Source organism: Apium graveolens, chromosome 5 (genome assembly GCF_009905375.1).
Source record: "Apium graveolens cultivar Ventura chromosome 5, ASM990537v1, whole genome shotgun sequence".
Lineage (NCBI taxonomy): Eukaryota > Viridiplantae > Streptophyta > Magnoliopsida > Apiales > Apiaceae > Apium > Apium graveolens.
Genome location: NC_133651.1, coordinates 246,639,579 through 246,661,263, shown reverse-complemented (window position 1 = coordinate 246,661,263; position 21,685 = coordinate 246,639,579). Strand labels below are relative to the sequence as shown.

The 21,685-nt window shown below is 36.4% G+C and overlaps 1 protein-coding gene and 1 pseudogene across 1 annotated transcript; one reads left to right on the top strand and one right to left on the bottom strand.

Moving 5' to 3' along the window:
* Positions 1 to 13,525: 13,525 nt before the first annotated feature.
* On the bottom strand, positions 13,526 to 13,820 carry LOC141663042 (18S ribosomal RNA; annotated as a pseudogene).
* Positions 13,821 to 16,148: 2,328 nt separating this feature from the next.
* Positions 16,149 to 20,145, top strand: LOC141661685 (phosphoglucan phosphatase LSF1, chloroplastic-like). Its single transcript, XM_074468691.1, has 7 exons — positions 16,149 to 16,384; positions 16,954 to 17,040; positions 17,481 to 17,696; positions 18,219 to 18,324; positions 18,727 to 18,807; positions 18,891 to 18,987; positions 19,072 to 20,145. Exons 3-7 carry the CDS (start codon positions 17,500 to 17,502, stop codon positions 19,089 to 19,091), a joined length of 501 nt encoding a protein of 166 aa, XP_074324792.1. The 5' UTR covers positions 16,149 to 16,384; positions 16,954 to 17,040; positions 17,481 to 17,499; the 3' UTR covers positions 19,092 to 20,145.
* The last annotated feature ends 1,540 nt before the right edge of the window (positions 20,146 to 21,685 follow it).

The following is a 21,685-nucleotide window of genomic DNA, read 5'->3' as shown; positions in this document are numbered from 1 at the left end:
TTTCAGTAAGTCCTGATTTGTCCTGTTGTTAAGTTCTGAAAACTAAACACAAATCATATTAGACATGACATCTCAAATATATCTAACAATCTCCCCCAACTTGTTAATTATTCAAAATATATAAGTTAATAGATTTGATGATGTCAAAAATATTTAAGTACAAATGCAATAAGAGTTTAACTAGATAACTAACTACAACTTACATTCCTTGTAGATTTTATCAATCTCACTAAGTCAATCTGAATCCAAAATGATTCTTGACAAAGCTTGATACCATCTTTTCTTCTTTACTCCTCGGGACTTGAGCCATTGTAGTCTTGACTTGCTTCATCTCTTCATTCTGACTCCCAGTCTGGTAGATTGCAGTCCTTAAAGCAGAGATATGGTTTCTTTCTAAACCATCATTCAGTCTTATTATATTGGATGAGAAGAATCTTCATTGTAGCACAGACATTTCTCATTCAGTAACACTTCAAGCTTAGCAGAATCCTTCCTCATTGGAGTTTCACTTCCATCACCTTCAACAATATTAGAAATGAATTTTGTAACTCTTGAACCAGAAATTCTTGCTTTATCTCTGACGGTCTTCAGTATGAAATTTGACCATCTCCTGGTAATATCAGACTTTACCTCTAAAAGGTAATGAAAGAATTGAAGTTCTTTCAGTGATTTGTTTAGCACATCTGATTCTGACATTTGATATATCCTTCCATCTTCTAGAAAAAGAATCAGATTTTCCTTGACATTGTGCTTGTCATGAACATCCAGTACCACTTGAATAGAGATAACCTTATCAAGGTGTTTCTGTGTAACATCTTCAAGATGTCTATCAGTCAACATAAATGGATCTCTTGTAAGCACTTCAACTCCTGTTTTGATCTTAGCTTCATCAGAACCTAGTCCAGCTCTATCTCTTGCTTCTCTGGCTTTAAATCCAACAGTCATGAAATCGGATAACAATTGACTTTTCTTTGGATCTGATGGTTTGACATTTTTCCACATAAGTTTCTTTTTATCAGCTACTTCCATCTTGTCTAAATCAACTTGAGCACTGTCAGAGGTTGTGAAGGAATTTACGGATGAGCGGAAGCGTGAAATAACAATTATTCCGTAAAAACCATATACCACATATATAAAAAAAAGTATAAAAGGGAAAAACTGTGGAATCAAAACCATACCTCATGAATCGAAGCTTTATAAAATTGGAGTGCTAGCAGTTGCTCCTCAGTGTGTGAAGCACTCTACCGGTATCCACCAAGAACGATCCTCTTCGATGAACCTTTTTATAAAACTAAGCTTTTATAAAAAATGGAGTTTTTGGGAGAGAGAGAGAGAGAGAAGAAGAAGATGGAGGCTAGGGTTTTCACAAAACCAAAATTGTGTGTTTGTTTTTTTAATGAGCCATCCATCTCATTCTATTTATAGGGCTCTCCTAGGGTTTTATAATATATCTTTATATATATTAACCCCCACATTTTATCTTCATAAAATGCTTTAATAATAATTAAAACTATTTTAATCATTATTTCTTTTTCTTAACTATTTAAAATATAATTCTCTCTCTCATTATTTCATCAAAGAAAATATTCTTTTATGGTGTGACCCTGTAGGTTCAATATTATGCCGGTAGTAGAAATAAATAATAATAATTATTTACATGAATACTAAAATTCACTAAATAATTAACTGATTAATTATATTTATTCTACATCGTGAGTGATGCTTCTCAACATATCGCGACTATCCGGATAATATGAATTCACTGCTTAGAATATCAAGAACCTGTCAGTGACTAGTTACTGTACAATGAATTCCTTCTACCCTTATAATATCCCGAATAAATACAAGGCATGGATCTCGTGTCAAGCCTATCAAATTTAATCATATGATTTCTTATTCATAATGAAAAGTTCATATTAATGCAAATTAGAAACTCCTTTCTAATTTCATACACTCTGGACAGAGATTCCAGAACTCGCATACTAAGAATAACATAGGATATTCTCTTCCTATACTGGAAGGGGTAGATCCTCTATTGACGTTAACTATCTCTATACACAAATCCCTATGCCCAGAATAGACCTAATGGATGTCCTTGAGACTAAGGACTAAACCAAAGCACAGTTCATTATATATAAGATACCTTTAACGATCTCAAGTCTATGGACACTTGTACAACTATCACTCAGTGAATAACTATTGACACGTGAGTAATCTCCATTAGTTGTTCAACTTATCGAGTCATGTTCAGTGAACTTATTCCCTAATAAGCACCTACATACTAGCTATAGTGTTACCACACAAATGCCTATGAGAACAGACATCCTCTTGAAGGGAGCAAACATAGTATGTACCAATCTTTGCGGATTATTAATTACCAGTTAGTAATCCTATGACCAGGAACTATTTAAGTTTAGAGTTATCATCTTTTAGGTCTCACTTTTATGATCTCATCATAATCCATAAAAAGCTTTACTCTAAACTATGGTATATCTTATTTAAACACTTAAATAGATAGAGCCCGTAATAAAAACAAAACAAGTCTTTTATTAATATCAATGAAATCAAAACAGATTACATAAAAGTTATTCCTAAATCCTCATACGTGATTGGACTTAGGACATATCTCTTTCAATCTCCCACTTGTACTAAAGCCAATCACTCTGGTATCTAATACCCATCTTGTCTTTATGACGATCAAAGTGACTTTCAGAAAGTGGCTTTGTGAGTGGGTCTGCTATGTTGTTATGTGTGTCAACTCTCTTTCAATACAATACAAGAAATGTTACCACGCTCCCACTAACCCTTTTGTGGACACATGGTTCATCTACGTTTTTTGATAAAACCAAACTCTTTGATTGTCTCATCAAAATGGATGTTCCATCTACGAGAAGCTTGCTTTAAACCACATATGGTTCGCAACAGCTTACAGGGAAAAGAAAACCATCTGACCATTTTCCAGATCTCATAGTCGTAGTAAGCAGCAATCGCAAGAAAAATCTAAACTGATTTTAACAGGGCTACAGGTAAAAGGTTTCATCAAAGTCAATCTATTGCCTTTGTTTGAATCCTTTTGCCACAAGCCTGGCTTTAAAGGTCTCCACCTGGCCATCTGTTCTAATCTTTCTTTTGTATACCGTATACATAGATTCCATTTCGGATTTCATGGCACTTTGCCATTTCTCTGAGTCAAGACTACTCATAGCCTCATTATAGGTCATAGGGTCATCATCATCAATGATTGACAACTCATTGTCATTCTCAATGACAAGGCCATAATACCTCTCAGGTTGGCGAGACACTCTCCCTGACCTACGAATGGGTTGTTCCACAGAAGGTTGTTCAGTCTGAACAGGTGTTTCCACTTGATTCATAGTAGTTTGTGCTTCTTGAACTTCATCAAGTTCAATTTTGCTCCCACTGTTTCCTTCAAGGATAAACTGCTTTTCCAAGAAAGTAGCATGTCTGGAGACAAATGCCCTATGATCGGTGTAAAAGTAATACCCTAAAGTCTCTTTAGGATATCCCACAAAACTACATTTTACGGATCGAGATTCCAGTTTATCTGGGTCAACTTTCTTGACATAAGCTGCGCATCCCCAAATCTTAACGTGTTTAAGACTCGGTTTCCTTTCTTTCCATATCTCATATGGAGTTTTAGGGACAGATTTGGAAGGCACCTTATTCAGTAAATATGCTGAGGTTTCCAATGCATAACCCCATAAGAATACTGGAAGATTCGCATAGCTCATCATGGACCGAACCATGTCTAACAAAGTTCGATTTCTCCTTTCAGATACCAATCTGGAGGAGTCCACTGAGAGACTATACCCTTTTCTTTGAGATAATCCAGAAACTCTCCATTCAAGTATTCACCACCTCGATCTGATCGAAGAGTTATAATACCATTTTGGTTTATTTCTCCACTTCATACTTATACTCTTTGAACTTTTCAAAGGCATCAGACTTGTATTTTATCAAACACATATACGAGTCTAGATCTATCATCTATTAAAGTAATGAAGTATGAAAATCCACCCATGGCTTGTGTAGACATTGGTCCTTATACATCTGTGTGTACCAATCCTAGCAAATCTGCAGCCCTCTCTCCATGTCCACTAAATGGAGATTTGGTCATTTTACCCAATAGACAAGACTCGCATGTAGGATATGATTCAAAATCAAAAGGGGTCAAGTAACCCTTCCTTATGCAATGTCCACAGTCTATTTTCACTAATATGACCAAGTCTGCAGTGCCAAAAGAAAGTGAGATTTTCATCATCCCTTTTCTTTTATTAGTTTGTTCAATCTGAAGTAAATTATGTCACATACATACAGACCATTATTTAAAATACCACGTCAATAAAGAATATTATCTCTAAGGATAGAACATTCATTATTCTTAATAATAAAATGAAAAACCATCCAAATCCAACATAGGAATAGAAACAATATTCCTTACAATCGTGGAAACAAAATAACAATTATTTCAAACAATAGTCTTGCCCGTAGGCATATGTAAATGAAGTGATCCTACATCTTCAGCAGCAACTCTTGCTCCATTTCCCATCAGTAGAATCACCTCCTCTTCCTCACGAGTCCTACTTCTCCTTAGTCCCTGCAACGAATTGCAGATGTAAGAACCACAGGCGGTATCTAATACCCAAGTAGAAATTTGACTTAATGATATATTCATTTCTATCATGAACATACCTGAATCAGAAGCGGTAGTCTCACTCCCCATGTCTTCTTGAACTCTACAAGGTAAACCTTACAGTTCCTCTTCCAGTGCCCCACCTTGTTACAGTGAAAGCAAACAACTTTGCTCTTGGGGTCTTCAGCTTTTGGTGGAACCGGCTTTTCTTCACCTACTTTCTTCTTTTTGGAAGGGTTCCTCTTCCTTTTCTTAGGATTGGAACCTTCACCAATTAGAAGAACAGAGCCCTTCTTAGGGGTAAAATTCGATTCCGCAGTCTTCAACATGTTGTGGAGTTCAGCCAGGCTGACATCCAACTTATTCATGTGAAAGTTCACAACAAACTGCGAAAATGAACCCGGAAGTGATTGCAAGACCAAGTCTTGGCTCAGCTCCCCATCCATGGCAAAACCAAGTTGTCCAAGACGTTCAATCAAATTTATCATCTTAAGTACATGGTCATTCACGAATGATCCCTCAGACATCCTACAACCGAACAGCTCCTTCGATATCTCGTATCGAGTTGTCCTCCCTGCCACATCATACAACTCTTGTAGATGCATAAGGATAGTGTGAGCATCCATATGCTCATACTGCTTCTGTAGCTCAATGTTCATGGAAGCTAGCATGATGCATTGAGCAACATTTGCATCATCTATCCACTTACGATACACAACATGTTCATCATTATGTGCATCGTTAGCAGGTTCAGTAGGCTTAGGTGAGTCAAGCACATATTCCAGCTTCTCCACCCTGAGAACAATTCTCAAGTTTCGAAGCCAGTCAGCAAAATTAGGACCAGTCAACTTGTGAGCATCTAGTATACTCCGGAGTGATAGTGCAGAAGACATAACGAATATAGTAAATCTGTAAATGATAAACACATAACAACACTTAGAAAATATTCAATTTCATTTCAAAACACTATATGAATCGGGTCTTTATTCATAAGTGGCTCCCACTAGTTTATCTAATTTATACAACCCCTTAAGTGAAAATTAGGCATTCATAATGCTAGTGGGAATAGGGATCCTGCATTCCATTACACAACCTCGGCTGTAGCACGAAACGTCATGTGATGTTCAATAGGCAGACAACTCTTATCAATTACATCTTATATTATTCCCTAATATAATTTTAGCCTCTTGAATAATTGAGTCACGGATGTAGCACGACAAACTCAATATTCTAAGTCAAGTCTAACCCAACATTTCGTACAATTGAATCAGTCTCCAATGGCCCACGGCTGTAGCACGTAACGACCTTTAGATTCTAATTCAATGTACACATCTCTATGTAATAGACAAGTATTTCTTATTTCGAAATCAAAACCCTCGGCTGTAGCACGAAACGACAATGATTTAAAAATAAGAACCACTTTCTATCATGTTGGAAGGCTATGATCGACACAAGCCCGTTGTGTCATTGGCCAATTACTACTTGATATTATTTAATTTTAAAGGGATTATATTATGTTAAAATCATAATCATATTATAAAGAGATTCTTCCTTTTAAATTAAATATTTCAAATCAATAATCAATAATTAGATGATTCCCAGATCGGGTGGAGCATTGTCAAGAGGCGTCACTTAATAACCCTTTCTTACAGATAGAAATCTGTTGTTGACAGAATCATCCTTTCTCTCAAAATTGAAAATTCATGTTTAATTACGTGTTTCATAAACATAAGAATCTCATGATTGTATTCATAATAATATTGTCAAGGCAAGAAACGATTCCTATTCTAGATTTTCTAGAGCACGCCTTATATTGATTTAAGTTCACCTAAATCTATCATCGCATGGTAAACACAGGCATATATATCATATATAAAAATAAATAAACAAGTAAACATGCAAGTAATATCATGTCACACATTGATATAATGATGTATGGATTTATTATAGCATTTAAAAGCAATTAAAACAATTAAAACATGCTTTAAAACACTTTCGGGAATATAAACAGTTCAAAACTTTTATATAAAAAATATTTGACCACTCCATTAGATCCGTCTCAGAAAAACGAATCCAACGATATATTGCACGCCCAAAACGGAGTTACGAAACTCCCAAAAATCAAATTTTAAAAAGACAGATGGGCTGTAACGCATTAAAGTAATGCGTTACAAGGTCTATAACGCATTCACGTAATGCGTTACAACACTGTTGAGCCATTTACGTGTGTAATGCATTCCATAAATGCGCAACAGTGTGTAACGCATTCACGGAATGCGCAACACCCCCCCCCCCCCCCCCCGCGTGCGCTGCACGCGCCTGCAACAGCCGATAGCAGGGTTTTTTTTTTCTGTTGTTTCCTCCTTCTTCTGCGACCTGTCTGCTTCCAGCCGTTACTATTTGCTGTTGTTACAAACAAAAAGGTAACCCCCTTTTTCTTTTACTCCCTTCCTTAATAACTCTTTATTAATTTATTATTTTAATTTTATTATTAATAAATTAATTAACATTTAATTAATAAATTAATATAAATCAAAATAATATGATTTATCGAATCAGGCAGTAGCAGAAAATTATCAGATCATCCATGGGTCCTTGTGCAAATTTTAATCATAATTATTCACATGCATAATTATTCCATGAATTTTAATTAAAACAATTTTTAAAAATTAATAACAAATAATCTACACATCACAAAATTATGAAAAAAATACCTAGACGATCTACAACACTTGTAGAACCCAGATCAGTAGTCAAAATCTCATGCAAAAATTATTTCGAATTAATTCATAATTAAATCCAAATAAACTTGCAAAATCATAATAAATCCATACATGCATAAAAAAATCTGAAATTTTTTATATGAATCTCTATATGCAGAACCTGGCTCTGATACCAATGAAGGAATTTACAGATGAGCGGAAGCGTGAAATAATAATTATTCCATAAAAACCATATACCACACATATAGAAAAACATATAAAAGGGAAAAACTGTGGAATCGAAACCATACCTCGTGAATCGAAGCTTTATAAAATTAGAGTGCTAGCAGTTGCTCCTCAGTGTGTGAAGCACTCTACCGGTATCCAACAAGAACGATCCTCTTTGATGAACCTTTTTATAAAACTAAGCTTTTATAAAAAATGGAGTTTTTGGGAGAGAGAGAGAGAAGAAGAAGATGGAGGCTATGGTTTTCACAAAACCAAAATTGTGTGTTTATTTTTTTAATGAGCCATCCATCTCATTCTATTTATAGGGCTCTCCTAGGGTTTTATAATATATCTTTATATATATTAACCCCCACATTTTATCTTCAAAAAATGCTTTAATAATAATTAAAACTATTTTAATCATTATTTCTTTTTCTTAACTATTTAGAAAATAATTCTCTCTCTCATTATTTCATCAAAGAAAATATTCTTTTATGGTGTGACCCTGTAGGTTCAATATTATGCCGGTAGTAGAAATAAATAATAATAATTATTTACATGAATACTAAAATTCACTAAATATAATTAACTGATTAATTATATTTATTCTACATCGTGAGTGATGCTTCTCAACATATCGCGACTATCCGGATAATATGAATTCACTGCTTAGAATATCAAGAACCTGTCAGTGACTAGTTACCGTACAATAAATTCCTTCTACCCTTATAATATCCCGAATAAATACAAGGCATGGATCTCGTGTCAAGCCTATCAAATTTAATCATATGATTTCTTATTCATAATGCAAAGTTCATATTAATGCAAATTAGAAACTCCTTTCTAATTTCATACACTCTGGCCAGAGATTCCAGAACTCGCATACTAAGAATAACATAGGATATTCTCTTCCTATACTGGAAGGGGTAGATCCTCTATTGACGTTAACTATCTCTATACACAAATCCCTATGCCCAGAATAAACCTAATGGATGTCCTTGAGACTAAGGATTAAACCAAAGCACAGTTCATTATATATAAGATACCTTTAACGATCTCAAGTCTAAGGACACTTGTACAACTATCACTCAGTGAATAACTATTGACACGTGAGTAATCTCCATTAGTTGTTCAACTTATCGAGTCATGTTCAGTGAACTAATTCCCTAATAAGCACCTACATACTAGATAAGTGTCACCACACAAATGCCTATGAGAACAGACATCCTCCTGAAGGGAGCAAGCATAGTATGTACCAATCTTTGCGGATTATTAATTACCAGTTAGTAATCCTATGACCAGGAACTATTTAAGTTTAGAGTTATCATCTTTTAGGTCTCATTATTATGATCTCATCATAATCCATAAAAAGCTTTACTCTAAACTATGGTATATCTTATTTAAACACTGAAATAGATAGAGCCCGTAATAAAAACAAAACAAGTCTTTTATTAATATCAATGAAATCAAAACATATTACATAAAAGTTATTCCTAAATCCTCATACGTGATTGGACTTAGGACATATCTCTTTCAAACCTCCCAACTGGGCCTATTGATTTGGGCCTTTGCTATAAGGTCCTTTTTGAGCTTTATTTATCTTGGCCTTTTAAATTGGGCCTTCCAATCCGGGCCTTTTTAGAATGGGCCTCTTTATCTGGGTTCTTTCGAATTATTCAAATATATCTAGGAATATCCCGAACGTTCTGGAATGCCCTAGATTGTAACTTTATACTTAATTTCTATTTACTTTATCCCTTAGGAATGCTCTGGAACCTTCTGGAATTTGGGCCCTAGGTTTTCGGATGGGCTTTCTACCGGCTACAAACGGTTGGCATCCCCTTTTTTACCGACCCAGTGACCGGCTAGGAGTAATATAAGAGGTTGGAGGGGAGAAGTGAAGTCTCACACTTCACTTTCCCATTTCTAAATCCTCTCCTTTTCAACTCTTCTCCCCGCTCCTTAAAGTTTCTCCGGTGGTGAACAAGCTTCTCCGGCCAAGTTTCAGGGCTAGGTTTCCCCCCTTTTCTTCCCATCTCAGCATCAAGCTCCTCTTTCACCTTCCATTAATTGCGGGTAGAAGCTCAGAGAGGGCAGCCAAAATCACCTCAGCTTCAAAGAGAGGTAAATAAATTCATATTCATTTTTCTATATGTCTTTGATAGAAATGATCAACTCTATGGAGATGACTACCCATCCATAGCTCATTTAGATTATTTTGATTATTGTAACAAATGATATAATGTAGCTAGTATTAACCTTCTTAACACAACTTATAACGTCGTCATCCCCTTAAAATAATTCCTGTTGACGGTAATGATCGAACATGCCATTGGAAATCAGATACTCTATTTATCTATGTAGATGCCTTTGATATGGGGCTTTGGGTTCCATTTTCATGAGTTTATTCCTAGATTATTGGCTGACTTACACAAGTTAACTAATGCAACTTCCACCCAATGCTTGGAGAAATGTCATATCCTTAATGGTCTTATGCCTTAGGCATGGTTTTCCCATTTCTGTAGCCATTTTTAGGAAAATTTTCCAATGCTATAACAATGCCTGGTCCTCTTGTGGTTGGGTTTATACTAGGCAGAGGCCCAAGTGCCCATAAATTTTCAATAGTGCCTCCATCCCTGATAACAACCAGCACTGGAGAGATAGTTTTGTTGGTTTAAGATGGGCGAGCGGTGATTAGGGCACCCTTTTTAGGTCTTCCTTTGGAAAAATTTAGTGATGGAAGCCCCAAAACCATTCGCCTATCAGAGGAGGAAAATATTATATATAGGGAACTTATTAAAGATTAGGGACAGGACTCCCAGTTGAACTTTGTTGGAAGAGTTTTCCCTGATCCACGTGGGAATTTCTACATTCACTTAAAAGGGTATTTCTCATTCTATACTTTGTTTTCCTTTTTCTTAGACGTTATTAACATAGATTATCCATTGTTTTTGTTTCTTTTTCAGCGACCCAGGAGATAAACAACTCCGTCATCCCGGTGGTTGAGGAAAGAACTAGGATGAAGAAGGCCCGACTTGCAGGATTGGATCCTCGTGGTAAGGCTACGGAGCCTAGCTTCCTGATGAAGCATAAAGAGCCCATGGTGGAGGCCTCTTCAGGGGGTACTGAACCCCTGCCACTCCTGCTCCTACTCCTACGGGCTTATTTCAGCCTATATGGGGTTTTCGCCGTGGAGATACCGTGGTTGGTTCCACGAAGTATGCTTGGGATTGGTCCTATCATTCCATTACTCCTAAGGACTTCACATATATTATGGCCGTCCAGGACCCGGAGCGTGTGAAGCTTTGGGAGCTCAGTCCATTGCCTCAGTATGTTTTTTTGGCATTCTAATTTTAAACATCTCATTTTTTTAAAAAAAGCATGAAGCTTGTCTTTCCTTATCTCTTGTTTTTTCTTATTTCAGACCAACGCTCATTTCCAAGCGGCCGTGAGACATGACGAGTCTTGGAAGAAGGCTTCGGAGAAATATGACAGGGGCTTGAGGAAGCAGAATTCCAAGCATATGGCCCTGGAATGAAGATAAAGCGCAAAGAGGAGGAACTTTCTGAAGCCAATGCGGAGGTTGGTGAAGCTTAAACTTGAGAAAGATAGAGTCATCGATGCTTACTTGGACACGGATGAGTTCACTCAGACCATGCGGGTTAGGGATGATTCAGCTTTTCCCTGGTTTTTCAGGACCGACTGGGACACAACCCTTGGGATTGTGAATGATGCCTGTCCGGATATTAACCCGGCGGACTACCTTTCCTAGATGACGAGAATTTACTACAGAGGTTTCATACCCGCGTATTTGTCTCTGAGGATATCCCTCATACCCAATTGGTCCTTGCTCCAGAGTAATCTTCTAGGCCTGTCACAGAGGATATCATCTCCTCTTTCAGCAAGACCGGTACTGCTGAGACATCGAGTGAGAGCGGAGGGGATGATATGGACGTAGAGGACACTTCCTCTCCTTAGAGTTTTTTGGCCCTGCGTGGCTTTGTTACTTATATTATTTACGCTCAGGACTTGTGGTCTCTTAATTTGTCGAACTTTATTGTCCTTATATTTATCTGCATTTGGATTGCATATTTTCAATCTATAATGTTTTCCAGAAACTCAACATTATATATTGAAAACTTCACAAATTTCATAAATCTTTGGGGTCCATCCCTTACATAAATATTGTGAACTAAAACAGAAATCCTATTCAACTGATATATGAAATCCTATTGAACTAGAATACGAAATCCTTGGTTAGTACTTCCTTTCCGAGGAACTATATATAATAATTTTTCAGGTTCTGAGCGTGCCAAGTCCTTGGTATTTTATCTCCATCCATAGTCTCTAACTTGTAGGATCCTCTTCCCCGAACGCTCTTAATCTTGTATGTGCCTTCCCAATATGGGGCAAGTTTTCCCCTCTTCCCTACTCCAGAAGCTTCCACAGACCAAATCACCTTGCGTGAAAAAACTTTCTTTCACCGTTAGGTTATAATAAAAGGAAGCTTTTTTCTGATATTCTGCAATCTTCGCATGTGCTTTATCCCACACTTCATCTATTAAGTCCAGGGCTAACCTTTTTCCTTCCTCATTTCTTCAGCATTATATGCTTGAATTCTCGGAGTTGAATGTGATATCTTCACTGGAACGACTGCTTCTGCCCCGTATGCTAACATAAACGGTGTTGCTCCTGTAGTGACTCTACAGGTGGTCCTGTAAGCCCAGAGTATCAGAAGTATCTCTTCTACCCAGTTATTCCTGGATTTTTCAATCCTCTTTTTTAATTCATCCAGAATAATTCGATTTATCACTTCTGCTTGCCCGTTGGCATGAGGATGGGCCATGGAAGTGAACTGCAGCTCAATCTCATTCTCTTCACAATACTTCCTGAATTCCTCATTATTGAATTATGTTCTATTATCAGTTACCAGGATACGAGGGATTCCATATTTGCACATGATATTTTCCCACAGGAATAGTGCAACTTGCTTGGTCATAATCTTGGCTAAAGGCTTGGCTTCGATCCACTTAGTAAAGTAGTCAATAGTCATAATTAAAAACTTCCTTTGTGGCGTGGCCATGGGGAAAGGCCCGAAAATATCCATTCCTCACATAGCGAAGGGAATGAGAGTGTTGATGGAATTCAGCATCTCGGGGGGTTGTTGGACAACTGGTGCATGCTTTTGACAACAATCACACTTCTTTACATAGTCTTTGGCATCAGCCATCATTTCCGGCCAATAGAAGCCTAACCTGGTTATCTTATGCATAAGAGCTCTGCCCTCAAGTGTTGTCCACAAATTCCTTCGTGTACTTCTTCGAGGGTCAAACATGCCTCGTTGGGCCTAAGGCATCTCAGGTAGGGAACCACATAAGACCTCTTCTATAAAATCCCGTCAATCAAAGAGTACCTCAGTGCTCGTACAACCAATTTTTATGCTTTTATCACATTAGTCGGGAGCCAACTAGTTTGGATATGGGCCTTGATGGGATCTATCCATGATTTCCTAAGCCCTATAGGGGCAACAAGCTCAACATCTTTGTTACGTGTTTTCAAAACATGAAAATACCCGCTCACATAACTTTCTTTTACCTCTGACGAAGCGAACTTGGACAATGCATCAGCCTAAGTGTTTTCTTCTTTTGGAATATGCTCGATTGGCACTCATTAAATTGGGTCATCACAGCTCTCACCAGGCGTACACACTTCGCCATTATTTCATCTCTTGCTTCGAAATCTTCCTTGACCTGGAATATCACAAGTTTCGAACCTCCACAAACCTTCAAGTTTTTGACTCTCAAAGTCCCTGCTAGGGCAAGGCCAACTATCAGAGCTTCATACTCAACTATATTATTTATAGTCGGAAAATCTAACTTTATAGCATATTCAATCAATAACCCATCAGTTCACGACCCGTGGGCCTTCTACCTCCACGCGGCATTGCTCCGTCAGGCTTTCTCCCATTGTGGAAAATTCCCCACTGCTGCCTCCCGTAGGAGTCTAGGCCGTGTTTCAGTCCCAGTATGGATGATCATCCTCTCGGACCAGCTACTCATCATCGCCTTGATAAGCTATTGCCTCACCAACTAGCTAATCAGTCGGGGCTTTGTAAAATTAGCCCTGCTCCACAAGAATTTGTTTTTGATGCTCTATCAAAATAGAGAACCCAGAATTCTTTGTTCTTGTTCTGTCCTCCTTCATTTTCTTCTTTTCCCTCCATGTCATGAGGTACGGTTTCTTCTTTCCCCACGACTTCTTGGTTGGGGATGGTACATTCAACCACGAAGTTAGCCAAGGCATGGGCTTTTATCGCCGTTCGTGGCTTATACTTTATGTCGAATTCTCCCAGATCAATGGCCGAATTAATCAACCTTCCACTGGCTTTATGATTGTGAATGATGTTTCTTAAAGGATGATTCATTAGTACCTCAATCTTATAAGCTTGGAAGTAAGGACACAACTTCCTTGAGGCCATCCCAGGGCTAAAGCAAACTTTTCAATAGTCGAATAATTCAACTCAGCCCCATGCAGAATTTTACTGACATAATATATGGGTTTATGGACTTTAAGTTCCTCCTTAACCAATACAACGCTCAGGGCATTTTCTAAAATGGCCAAATATAAGTATAAACTTTCATTCAGGACTGGTTTGGCCAACAACGGGGCTTGAACCATGTATTTCTTCAGTCCTTCAAATGCCTCTTGACTCTCCTCGGTCCATATGAAACCTTTTACTTTCTTCAAGGCTTTGAATAATGACAAGCACTTGTCTCTAGATTTGGAGATAAATCATCCCAAGGCACCAACCCTTCTAGTGAGTTTTTGAACATCCTTAATAGACCGCGGAGGCTCATGTCCAAAATGGCCTTTATCTTATCAGGATTTACTTCAATTCCCCTCTTGGAGACCATTATTGAGTGGAATCTATGACACTTTATGACGCTCCATAAGCTTTGAATTGGTATTTTCGTACTCAAGTTATTGGTATTTTAATGTATTTCTAGTGTTTTTGCATTTCAGGCATTAATCCGGATTAAGGTGAATTAGCATTGATTTGATGCTAATATGGTGTTAGGATGGTGTCTAAGGAATAAAGCTCACGAAGACCAACTCATTGTAGCAAGAAAAGAAGGAAAATAGAATTTTCTCGAGGAGGCCAGCGCGCCCGCACTCTCAAAGATCGCGGCTGCGCCCAAAGTACAGAGACACAGCGCCCACGCTGATCAAGCGCGTGGTCGCGTCGAGTCAGAAATTTAAATCCTGATTCTCTTGGGCTTTCGATTGGAGGACTTCTACCATACATGGGCTGCTATATATATATAAATAAAGGTCATTTTTCATAAGGAAACGTAACAGAGCTTAAGGAGAAGACGACAAGAAGACCTATAACATAATTCAACGAAGGCGGAGAAGATCTAGTTTATTCTTGTGAATCTTTGTTCTAAGTTGTAATCTTGGATGCTCATTTCTTGTTTTGTTGAACCTAATACTCTGGATCACGTACTTTGTTTATTATTTATTTATAAAGACTATATTTGTTATACCATGCTTTCTTCGGAACCTATGTTGATGATGAGTCCGATTATGGGCTGATCGTTATTGTGGGGTTCTAGCAGATTTATTTATGGATTTCTTTAGTTAATTTATTTTGATGCCTTAGTGTGTGGTGATTATATGATAACCTAGTTTTGGTTATGCTTATTCGTCTTATGAGCGTCGTGAACTTATAAGATAGTGTGTTAATTCTTAATGAAGCGAAAGTGAATTTAAGGGTTTAGAACTTTCCATGCTAGCATAGGTTCATGTGTTATTGTTATGCATGATTCGTAGGTAATTTCAACCATCTTACTTGCCCTATGTAATCACAATAGATAACTTGTGCATTAAATCGTTATGTTATTAAATTCTATAGATATATTGTGTCTCATTATAATTGGTGTCTATTTAGCTTATCTCTTTTTTGGATGTTTGGTAGTATATTATTCGTGCAACGAAAGTTGGCGTTTATCCATTTCGTGTTATCTGATTAGTGTCGTCACCATTACATTCTAAGGTTAAGAATGAAAAGGCTATTGAATGAAGTACTTAATGAAGTTAGAATCCCATGTTTATGTCATATATTATTCAACTCTCACTACTAGAAAAAGTAGAATAGACATCACCTCTTAGACATCGGTTGCTTTTCTGACCGATGTAAAAGGTGTTTTCTACATCGGTTTTTGACAACCGATGTCTTTTGTTGTTATAAACATCAGTTGTTTAGCACAACCGATGTTATATGTCTGTTTTAAAAAAATTAATTAACGCACCTTCCCCGTTCCCCCCTTAACCAAATTATTCATTCCCTCCAAGTGTTTCCCCCCCTTAACCAAATAATTCATTCCCTCTTTAAAATTCCCCCTTTTTTTTACCTTAGCAAAATTTCAAGCCTAAATCTTCCCTCCCCTCTTTGGACTTTACACATAAGATTAAAATTAAATCAGAAATTAAAATACGTATACATACAACATCTATTAAAACATCAAATATAAAACATAAAATCAAAACCCTATCCTCTCTCCTCTGTCTCTTTACTCGACCGAAGAACAACCCATCTCAACTGTGCTCATCTCTCTCTCTGCTTGACCGCTCTCTCTCCCCCTCTCTCTCTCTCTCTCTCCCTCTCTCTCTCTCTCTCTTTCTCGCTCTCTCTGCAAAGGTCGTTAGAGTTTGTTCAAGTCGAAGTTTAAAGCTCAAATTGGAATATAAAGCTCAAGTCGGAGGTTAAAGCTAATTCAGAGGTCTAAACTTGAATTGGGTAAATATTAAACCCTAACTTTTAAATTTGGGGTTTTAAATTAAACCCTAATTTTTTGTGCTTCTTGGGTCACTAATTATGTTGATGTGGTGGTTTTTTTTTCTTTTATAATCTGAGGTAGAGGATGTTTTTTCCTAGGGCCTATTAGTACTAATTTCGAGCGTTATTAAAGTTGAAAGCTTTACCTGTTCTGGTGGGTTTTTTTTCTTTTATAATTGTAGGCAGAGGATAGTTTATCTAGTATGTAGTGGCTAGTAGTGGTAAGTACGGGGGTTATTAAAGTTGATAGCTTTATATGTTATGGTGGTAATGGCTTTTATTGTGGTCTCCGATCTAAGTTGTCAACAAGTAATCTGTTTTATTATTTATTTTTGTTATTTATCACTTATTAATTTATCGGTGTCTGATTACTTGTGTAAAATATGTGGAGTTTTTGATGGATATTCATTTTATTGATTCTAGTTGATAATCTTCTGTATCTAAAGCTAGTGATCAATTTGGTTGACTGTTTTTAAGTTTAATTTTGGAGTACCAGACTGGATTAATTTGGTTTTACTGTTTTGTTGCAGTGCTGTTTCAGAATTTGATGCTCCACTTCCTATTGGTGCTGCATCAGAAGGCAAAGAATGTGCCGAGAAAGAATGCTCGAGAAAGAGGTATGGTGTTTTGCTATAAATCTTCCCTCTTATTGTTAATTGCTTAAATTTCCAAGGTAGATTAGTTAGAATATACTAAACAATGTAGTAGTTAAAAAATAAGTGAAAAGAGAATCTAAAGGCTGCAATAGATAAGTTTCATGTTCATGTCCTAACAAGAAGCACGATGTCATGTCAATATAATTGTTTTTTTATATTTGCATCCATCAGACTAAAACTAGTTAAACTTTTGAATTAGCTTAGAATTGCAGTCACCTGCATAAGTGCATGGTTTTTCTTCCTAGTATCCTTATTGTGCTTAAATAGGTTTTTAGTTAATTGGTATGCCAAATCATGCATATTTTTCCACACTATAGCTTTCTTTCATATTAGTTGAGGTAATAAGTGTAGGTTTCAAGTTTCTTAAATCATGAGCACTTTCATTTCATTTTTCTTATTAGGGAAGTAAATTCATTTGATATGAGAAAGAAATTGTCATTTTGTGTGGGTCTTCTATTACGTTTACTGAAGAAGAATCACCGTCTTTACGTGACTTGTACCACTGGTTTTGATCTCTCTCTCGCCTGCGTCATTGCGTACCTTCACTGGATGACAGATACCTCTCTTCATACAACATATAGTTTTGTAACCTGGTTACATTCATACAGACCTGATAGGTATTCCTTGATCTTCAGCTACCTTCATTTAAATATTATTTATTGAAGTGTGTTAATTATTGTTTGCATGTTTTCTGTTCTTTATATGGAAAGACAAATATCAGTCAAGAAGATTTATGGAAATGAATGTTTGAATGACTAATGTTCTCAAAGGTGTAAAATTTTGGCTTTCACGTGCAGGTTATTTGTGAGTCAGTGTTAGTAGGGTAAATTCTTTTGTAAATATTTTAATGTTTCAACTTAAAACAAATTACAAATCTATTATTTTGTGGATAACATGGATATGGGTTGTACTTAGTTTACTGTGAACCCTTCAACTTGTATCCTAGTAATCACTTGTACTTGGACGTCTCCAGTTATTTTGTTATATTAGATTCTAGCCAAGCAATATAGGGAAATTGTTATTGTATTGAAAAAGGAAGCACCATTTAATCTCAAATATGTTGTAGTAAAGAACAGTTTGGTTAACTTTTTTTCAATATGCAATCTCAACATTTTTACAGTAAACTTTATTCCTTGCAGACCAGCGATTGCCTGGGAAACCTGGCATCTCATTGCAATGGTGGAAGACGGGAAACATGATGAACCTCCAACCCATGCTGTAACTTTTGTGTGGATAGGACACGGGGTAATGGCTTCTGCTCTTTCTTTATTTTCCACCTTAATAATACTCTATTAAATTGAGTGATAAATTCCCTGTTTGTATCAATATCGAAAAATATTAATATTTTGAATACACCTGTTGGACGTGATTGCTAATTTGCTATACATTGAGAAGGTGTTTTGGATCAATTGTCATATGTAGATAGTATATGCAAGATGTGAATAACATAATTTGAAAAGTTTTACTTTTTATAGCTTTAAGATGGCAACACAAGGGAAACTAATGCTCTGGGGTGCTAAGGTCTTGCATATATTGATAATGTCATATTAAAATTGAACATACATAGTCTTCTATTATTTGGTCAGATAGTCTTCTATTGTCTGATATGCAATTCCTTAACTATATTTAAATTGCATATACTTGCAGATTAATAGTCTAATTGACAGAGGACAACTGTGGAGACTTGTGGCATCTTCATTTTTGCATGCAAATATCGGACATCTCCTGGTCTAATTAAATATCTGTGCACACAATTATAATATGGAAACTATTTTATAGTGTGTGTAATAAGAGGAGTTTGCTTTTTTCAGATAAATTGTTGTTTTTTGAACTCTATTGGTCCGACAGTGGAGAAACTTAGTGGTCGTGGAAGATATATGGCAGTTTATGTCACCTCTGCAGTTGCAGGTAACCACAGATAAATTATGTATCATTTCTCTTACATTGGTAGTACTTCTACTATTATCTGATTAAATTGTTACTGTGAATTAGGTATATCAATGAGTTATTAGTTCTGTAAAGCACCAACAGTTGGTGCATCTGGAGCAATTTTTGGATTAGTAGGTTGTCTTCATTCCTATTGTCTAGCACATGTATGAAAATATATATGTCATAGTACATAAGATATCTATTTTAAGAGCATCTCAGTTGCATCACTTGAAGAATAGCAGCAAACAAAAAACATTGGATGGTACCATTCATTTAGTGGATCCAAAGTATGAGAAAGTACTATTGTCTCAGTCAACAGGGGCACCAATTTATACTTCATATCACACCCCTGTCAACCATAATGAATCTGGACCTGGAGCTCTTCACTATATGTATTGTGAAGACGACTGGATGTTGTATGCGGACACTGAGATTGGCAAAATGGTATGTCCTCTTAGTCTTACTTTTGCCGCTTTGTAATTCTGGATCAACAAAGGTACCGCTCCCAAACTTGATTTTATTTTTAAATTTTCTTCTTTCTTGATCTCGGTTATCTTGATTCATCTTTGGATTGTGTGTGAGTTCTTCTAGCTAATAGATTTCTTTACAGTTGGCACAGTCCTATATAATTTAGTGTAAAGTTGAACGATATACCCATCCTAGATATTTTTGGCACAGTCCTATATAACTTTCTGTTTTATTGCTCTTCTTTACGGTTGGCACAATACTATATAATTTAGTCATATACATTCCATACTCTGAGTTTTGGTTGATTGACAAATTGCAGCTTTTTGGTCGGAGTGCATTGACATTGCAATCTGGGGCTAGCTTTCGAGGAGATATCAACATCTTGCTTCTTGGTGATCCTGGAACCAACAAGTCACAGTTGCTGACTTATATACATAAGCTATCCCCTTGCGGAATTCACACAAGTGGACGAGGGAGCTATATTGTTGGATTGACTGCCAATGTAGCCAAAGATCCAGAATCTGGTGATACAGTATGTTTGCAAACAATATGCTACATAAATATGTGCAGTACTTGATGTTTGGATTAGATTAAAGTGTTGTTCCTGATGTTTGGATATTGTTATTGGATATATAGACAATTGATATTATGCAGTAATTGGTTTTGTTAGTTTATTGGTTTGGAAAATTTTTGGCATCTATATTTATAAAATGTACAATAATGAAACAGGTAATCAGAAATCATTACAATGGAAAATGATGTTAATTTAACACTTTAACAAATGTTATAAAATAAAAAACTGATGTCTATCAAAACTTAATACATTAGTTTAAGTGGAACATTGACATCAGTAATATCGAATAAAACCGATGTTAAATATTACAACAAAAAAATCTTAAAACAGAAAACCGATGTTATTAAGCTTTATAGAGATCGGTTTGTCACCAATAGATATCGGTTTGAAATAAAGAACCGATGTCAAAAGTTATGTTTACATCGCTTTATCTTGAGAACCGTTGTTACTGGTATTAGTAACATCAGTTCAATAGGTAAATGAAAATATTTTGCTTATCTCACATATGTTTAAATTGATAAAAATATCATATTATGATAATATATTAAGATTAGATATGTGTTAGAAATTTAAATTTTTAAAAACTGATGTTATATGTCTTCTTTAACATCAGTTTAAAACCGATGTTAAATGGGGGGCCTTTAACATCACCCACGAAGACATCGGATTTATTTATTCATAGACATCGGTTTTTAGCCGATGTCTATTCTACTTTTTCTAGTAGTGTCTCTTCAATCTTTTAGTTAATGTTCTATAGTATAATTCTCAATAGTTAATTATAGTATAATCAAAACCCAAATTGTTATTCGTCTTAACATTGGATAGTAGCAATATCATTGTTGCATAAGTGCATATCACGAGTTAGCCTAAACCAGTCCCTGTGGGAATGAACTAGAAATAATTCTATATTACTTGCGAACGAGTATACTTGCATGAATTTTAGCGCGTGTTTAGCGACTTACAAGTTTTTGGCGCCGCTGTCGGGGACTCGGTGTTAACTTATAGTTTATGTGATTTTCATCAGTGATCGTTAAAGTTCATTAACTCGGACATTGTTACTTACCTACTGTTTTTCTTGTCGTGTTTCAGGTACTCTAGCGAGCGTGTATGCATACGCGTTCGCGGGCTCGTAAGAGAACTCCAGATCAAGCCAAGGAAGAAGCTGTAGTAATTTGAAGGGAAGTTTTTGAGGATGAATAGAAAGTAGAAGAAGAAGAGAAAGTCAAGGAACCAGCTTTAGTAGTGATGGGAGATCAAGCAGAAAATCCTAAGGCTCAGATGGACTATTCTCAGCCTAAGATCAATGATATTCGGTTGAGCATCATCAGACCATCCATCTCGGCTAACACTTTTGAGATCAAGTCGAGCATAATTCAGATGATACAGAACTCAGTTCAGTTTGGGGGTTCTCCTACAGAAGACCCCAACATGCACATCAGGGATTTCATTGAGATCTGCGACACTTTCAAGTCCAATGGGGTAACTGAAGATGCTATCAAGCTGCGACTCTTCCCATTTTCTCTGAGGGATAAAGTAAAGTACTGGTTATATTCTCTACCACCAGGGTCTATCACTAAATGGAAGGATCTTGCTCAAAAGTTTCTGACTAAATTCTTTTCTATGGTGAAGACTGCT

Bases quoted from the DNA above. Each gene is read 5' to 3' on its own strand.
- LOC141661685 (XM_074468691.1), top strand. From the start codon at position 17,500: ATGAGAAAGAAATTGTCATTTTGTGTGGGTCTTCTATTACGTTTACTG. The intron at 17,697-18,218 runs GTATTCCTTGAT...TATTCCTTGCAG, and splicing joins CATTCATACAGACCTGATAG to ACCAGCGATTGCCTGGGAAA. The intron at 18,325-18,726 runs GTAATGGCTTCT...ATATACTTGCAG, and splicing joins TTGTGTGGATAGGACACGGG to ATTAATAGTCTAATTGACAG.